At 27.5% G+C, this 6,448-nt stretch overlaps 1 protein-coding gene across 1 annotated transcript; it reads left to right on the forward strand.

The window, feature by feature from the left end:
- The first annotated feature begins 5,491 nt into the window (after positions 1–5,491).
- On the forward strand, positions 5,492–6,226 carry LOC112755075 (uncharacterized). Its single transcript, XM_025802975.3, has 2 exons — positions 5,492–5,631; positions 5,793–6,226. The coding sequence occupies exon 2, from the start codon at positions 5,811–5,813 to the stop codon at positions 6,015–6,017; it is 207 nt and encodes a 68-aa protein (XP_025658760.1). The 5' UTR covers positions 5,492–5,631; positions 5,793–5,810; the 3' UTR covers positions 6,018–6,226.
- Positions 6,227–6,448: the final 222 nt, after the last annotated feature.

A 6,448-nucleotide genomic window follows, 5' to 3' on the forward strand; every position in this document is an offset into this window, starting at 1 on the left:
ATAAGAGAGGATTAAACATAGGGAACTTAAGGCCAAAGAAGCATGTTTTCAATCAAAGCACATAATTAGGAAGGCAAATGTAAAACCATGCAAATAGTATGAATAAGTGAGTAAAGAGTTGATAAAAACCACTCAATTGAGCACAAGATAAACCATGAAATGGTGGTTTATCAGACGTCCGCCGCATCGCCGTTTCCGCTTCTCCTCTTTACTCGCTCGCCATTCGCCACTGTTCCTCGCCACTACTACTCGCCGGTTGCCACTGCTCCTTGTCTCTCGCCGTTGTTCCTCCCTAGGGTTCCATTTCTGCTTTTGATTGGTTAAGTGTTGATTCTTCTGCTTATATTTCTTTTGCTAATTACATTTTTAATTTGTTAATTTATTGATTTTGTTAATCACATTATTTCTGATTCTGATTTCATTGTTGTTGTTGATTCTGATTCCATTGTTCTTCTGCTTTTGATTCTAATTTTGATTTCATTCTTCTGCTTCTGATTTCATTGTTGTTGTTTATTCTTCTACTTTTTTTTGCTTTTATTTTTGTTTCTATTTTTATGTTTATTACATTATTTCTGCTTTTGATTTCATTGTTGTTACTGCTGATGCTGTGATGAAGAAGAAGAGACGATGATGTGATGGAGAAGAAGAAAAAGAAGAATAGAAACTGGTATTTTGGTGAAGAAAGAGAAGGCTATTTTGGTCCAAAGGACGATTTTGTGTGCAAGAAAAAGTTGGGGTCGAAAAAATTTTTACTCTATACTTTAGGGACCAAAATGGTACTTAACCCTATAAATTACTAGACCTTATTCAATCTAATATTGTAAATATATATTTGTCTCTAAATTTAAGTTATATTAGGTATTATATGATTTATATTGTTAACTAATTAGTTGAGTACTTAATTAGTTAAAATTTAGTACAATACAATAAACCACAACACAACAAACAACACAATTTAGAATTTATTCTCAACTTTCAATTTAGAATCAATTTAGAATCTATTCTCGTCAATGGTCATCCAATACCAAGCTAGAACCAAAATTAAGAAGTGGGAGAAAGAGGTGCTACTTGAAAGGAGCAACGGCGGTAGAGACGACGACAACAACAATGGCAGAAGCAGCAGCAAAGGCGACGGCAACAACAGCGGCACCAGAAGCGGCGGTTCAGTTCGAACGATGATAGGAGACCGTCGAAAAAGGCTATCGGAGGGAACGTTGAGGGAATGGGGAACACGGTTAGAGAAAGAGAGTAATTCGAAATTAGGGGGAAGAGGGTTTGCATTTCGAATTTAGGGCACACTTACCATCGGATTGGATAAATCCGCCAGTAAAGCTTAGCAGTTGATCAAAACACAATGTTTCATTAATAATCAAGATTACCGTTGGATTTATTCACTTATAAATCCAACAGTAATCGTGGCACCAATTATTTTGCTTTTCCCTCCAGCTATTACCATCGGATTCTAATTTTCAACAGTAAATCTTTTGCCCAACGAATTTAATACAAAATCTGTCGATTAAATTGCTGCTAAATCTGATGATATTCAGCACGTTAAATTTGACAATATTCAATATTTTTTTATAGTGTTTTTCTTGTGGTGTTAATAATTGAATATGTGTGTGTGTGTTTTAACAATATGGTAATTATTTAGCAAAAATTGTTAACACTTGTTAGAAACAAAAGACTAAACTGAAAAAAGGATGGTATATTATTGAATTGTGTCTAAGTTGTCTATTCAAGTTGTCTAGAATAATACAATATAAATGGTATTTATAGGTACTAAGAGAATCGTAATAATAAAGACGTAATCACCTATAATAAATATTCAGATATACTAAATAATACTAATTGATCCTAATTATATTCTAACATCCCCCCTCAAACTCAAGTGAGTTTGAAACTTATTTAAAAATTAATACAACGAAATAAAAAAATGCATAAACTAATAGAACGGATGCAGACGGAACTGCCGGAAGAAAGCACAGATGGAACTGCCGCTGTCTGAAGGAACTAGGAAGCGCAGACGGAACTGTCACTATCTGAAAGAAGTGCAGACGGAACTGCCAGAGAGAAACGCAGACGGAACTGGCACAAGGAAACACCAACGAAACACAAATGGAACTGCCACGGGAAAACATCGACGGAACTGCCACAAGAGAACACAAACGGAACTGCCACGAAAAAACGCAGATGGAACTGCCACAAGAGAACGCAGACAGAACTGCCACGAGAGAACGTAGACGGAACTGCTGAAAGAGAGCGAAAACTATATGATTTCTTCATGAGAATAGGTAAGCAGCGGATGACAATGGTGTTTGATCATTCGACTCGAAAAAATACAAGACAGAGAAAATAGGCTAGTCGGTGAGGTGAAAAAACATCAAAGAGGTGACAAAAGGAAAAGAAGAATGGCATAGAAAAAAATGCAAAAGCTACGGTAATTTTACCGCAAGGAAAACAACTTATCATCTTCAAGGAGGATACCATGGCTTTGGTACCATGTTAGAAACAAAAGACTAAACTGAAAAAAGATGGTATATTATTGAGTTGTGTCTAAGTTGTCTATTCAAGTTGTCTAGAATGATACAATATAAAGGGTATTTATAGGTACTAAGAGAATCGTAATAATAAAGACGTAATCACCTATAATAAATATTTAGATATACTAAATAATACTAATTGATCATAATTGATCCTAATTATATTCTAACAACACTTATTAGAATTATATGTTACTGTGAAAAATATTAATATTAAAAGGTAAAATACATAATTAAAAAAATTTTCTTTTCTTTTTTCAAGTATGTAACTAGGGTTTGTTAATTTTTTTTTCCTTGTTAATTGTTATCTTACCATGCGTAATAATCTTAAAATTATATATTATTATTAACTTTAAAAGTATGATATTTTCATGTTTAATAATATGAAAATTATATATTAATATTCATATTTCAAATTATAGTAAATTATTATCGAATATGAAAGTTATTATATATATATTAGTATTAAAGTATTTTATATAAAAAAAAATGTTAAGGAGCCATCAGAATTTATTATTTTTTATCATTATTTAATCATAAATTCAATTTCTTTATACTAATTTCTTTAGTTTAGTAATCTAATTATATACTTTATCTCATACTTTTAAACATTGATAACTAATTGATAACCAAAAATAATAAATTCTAATGACCGTTTACTATTCCTCTTTTATATATTCATGTTAATAAAAGATTTAATAACTCTATTGGTCTCTATAGTTTCGCAAAATTTTCAATTTGGTCCCTATACTTTTTTTCTTTTAATTTGGTCTCTGCACCAAATTTTTTTCAATTAAGTCCCTCTTGACAGTAATTAGTTTAATTGTATAGAGATCTAACTAAAAAAAATTGATACAGGAACCCAAATAAAAAGAAAAAAAGAAGCATAGGACCCAATTAAAAAAAAATTTGGTGCAAGGACTCAATTAAAAAAAAAATATAGAGACCTAATTAAAAATTTTGTAAAATTATAGAGACTAATAGAATAATTAAACCTTAATAAAATGTATTTGTGCTAATATATTTATGCAAAATATATTGTTAAATAAAATATACAAACACACATAAATAGTTTTGTTATTTAAAAAAAAAAATAACTCCCAAATTGCGAGATAAAAGACTCAATTTTATTTTTTAAATTTTCTAACAATACTTCTCCCATATAGCCCGAAGCTTTTTCATTTGGTTAAAAAAAAAATGTATTTCACCCACTAAAAAAAGGGTATAATTCACTGCTCTAAAATACAATACCACACGTCTCTATATTTGAGAATAATATCAAAAACATATCCAAATTTTGTAACCTCTGTTCAGACTAAGTGATTTTTCTTTCATATTGTAACTAAGTTTACTCTTTAACGAAAATTGATTTTTTAGTCAAACCGCAATATGACATGTATCAGTCTTAGACTTATATCTTTACCCAAAAATAACTCTAATAATCTTCTCATGATTAACTAGACTAAGTAAAAGACATTCAGCGTGCATATGCCTTTGTGTCTCCTATGAATTATTGATTTTTTTTTTATAAAGCTTTTTGTAGGGTCTTTTTCCATCTTTTTCTTTCATTTATTATCTTTTTGTTTTGTCTATCTCCTACTCTGCATTATAAATCATAAAGCGAGGACAATAAAGAAATCATACATAGAAAGAGAACAACAAAGAAATCTAATTTGTGATCATCCACTAAATGAACAATGATGAACTTCATCAACCACATGTAACCTCTATTTATCTTTGTCCTTTTTTAAGTGAAATATTTAAGTGTGTATTTAGATTGAAATTTATTAAATTAAAATTTAAATGAAAGTAATTTTGTAGAATTAATTTTAGATAGAAGTGAGTCTATACTAATATAATTTATATTTAGTAATTTTATACTAAAATTGATTTTGATAAAATAAATATTATTTAGATAATATTAGTTAAAATCACTTTTAGATGAATAATTAGTTAATTACTAAAAAAATATAATATTAAATTATAATCGTACTTTTTTAAGTATATTTAATTTTTTTTATACTTCTTTTAGTATTTTTTTATATAGTATTTTTTATAGTATTTTATTTTAATATGTTATAATTTTTTACTATTATAATAAAATTAATATTTATTTATTAAATTAAAACATATAAAATTGACAATTTTTTAAGTACTCCTTTTATAATAAAAATAAATATTTATTTATTAAATTAAAAATAATATATAAAATATTTTAGTATTTTTTTAAGTATTTTCAATAATTTTATTTTTATTATTATTTTAGATTCTAACATTTTACTAGTTATATTTTTATTGTTATTTATGGTTAATTTTTTATTTAATTTATTATTTCTAATAGGAAGAATAATACATATTATAAAAAGTTAGAATAATAAACTGTATACAAAAATTATAATGATAAATTTTACAATGTCAAACAAACAAAATATTCTATAATTATTTTAGTATTCTTAGTATTCTTTTATTTAGTATTATTTTAGACGGTAAAATTTTATTACTTATGACTATTGTATTTTATTACTTATGACTATTGTTATGTATGATCAATTTTTTATTTATTTTATCCTTTTTAATAAGATCAATAATTCATATTATAACAAAATTATAATACAAAATTTAATAAAAAAAATAATAAATCAAAATATGAAACAAAATACTAAAATTGATAAAAAAAATTTAAATATTTAAAATGACTTAAAATAAATCTAAAAGTTTTATGAAAAAAAATATTAAAACTAATAATGACCAACAACAAACGTTTACCAAACACACTCTAAATAGGTTAACTTAATTTTAATCTTATTACAAAATATGTTATTATTATATACATAAAATAAAATTCAAACTTTTAATAATTATTTAAATAAATGAATGAATTAATCATTTGATTAATCTAAGTTAGTTCTACACTATTGCAGTATTGCTTATTGCAACTTATTAATAATAGTGTCCAATCCCTTCACCACAACCAGCCTTGCTACTATATTCTTTATCATTGACCATAAAAAAACGATCCCTTTCTTATCTAGAAAATTCCACTAGCTGGCCGCGGATAAAAAGGAGGACAAAGATTTAAAGAGAAATTAAAGTATGATTGATTAATTTTATGTTCAACTTTTTCGGATTCCGATATTCGCCCCTTTACTTTAGGAACTGAACTTTACATTAATTTGTTATTTATTATGTTTTTTATTTTCTTCTCTATCACTACCTCTTCCAAGTCTTTTCTAACTCTTGTTTCTTTCTTAGAGGGACCTAAGAAATAAAATGAACAATTGGGCTCCTCCGTTCATAGCTGCAGCTCTATTTTGGTTGTTGTCGCCGGGAATGATCTTTCAGTTGCCGGGGAAGAACTCGCCTTTCGAGTTCATGAACATGAAGACAACTGTAGCATCCATTTTTGTGCACACTGTAATATATGGTCTGTTTCTCATTTTGTTCTTCATTGTTCTTAATGTTCGTCTTTATATCTAGCAGCCATCCACAACTTTTCTACTTTATTTACTGTTAAGGGCACTTTTGATTAATTTCATATATATTATTTCTCTTTTTACCAGTTCTTTGTAGTTCATTTCATTTAGTGATATTCAATTTATGTTCATTTCTGTTTCCCTAATGATGATTTATGTTGTTAATTTTTGTAAAGTGTTACAATTTATGATGAATTAAATATTCAAACAAAATATAATCATGTAAGTACTAATTTTGATTGTTAAACGCAACCACTACTACAATACATAACTATCAAGTCAATAATTTCCTTTTCTTTCTAACCAGGAACTTTGACCTTTACAATAGGACTCATAATGTGGTTATAGGGTTAAGATTTACAACAGAACCTTTACAATAGGACTCACCATGTGTTATTTAACAAGGTTTCTTCCTATGTTTTCAACAAGGTTTTT

Source organism: Arachis hypogaea, chromosome 16 (assembly GCF_003086295.3).
Source record: "Arachis hypogaea cultivar Tifrunner chromosome 16, arahy.Tifrunner.gnm2.J5K5, whole genome shotgun sequence".
Taxonomy (NCBI): Eukaryota; Viridiplantae; Streptophyta; class Magnoliopsida; order Fabales; family Fabaceae; genus Arachis; species Arachis hypogaea.

Bases quoted from the DNA above. Each gene is read 5' to 3' on its own strand.
- LOC112755075 (XM_025802975.3), top strand. From the start codon at position 5,811: ATGAACAATTGGGCTCCTCCGTTCATAGCTGCAGCTCTATTTTGGTTG.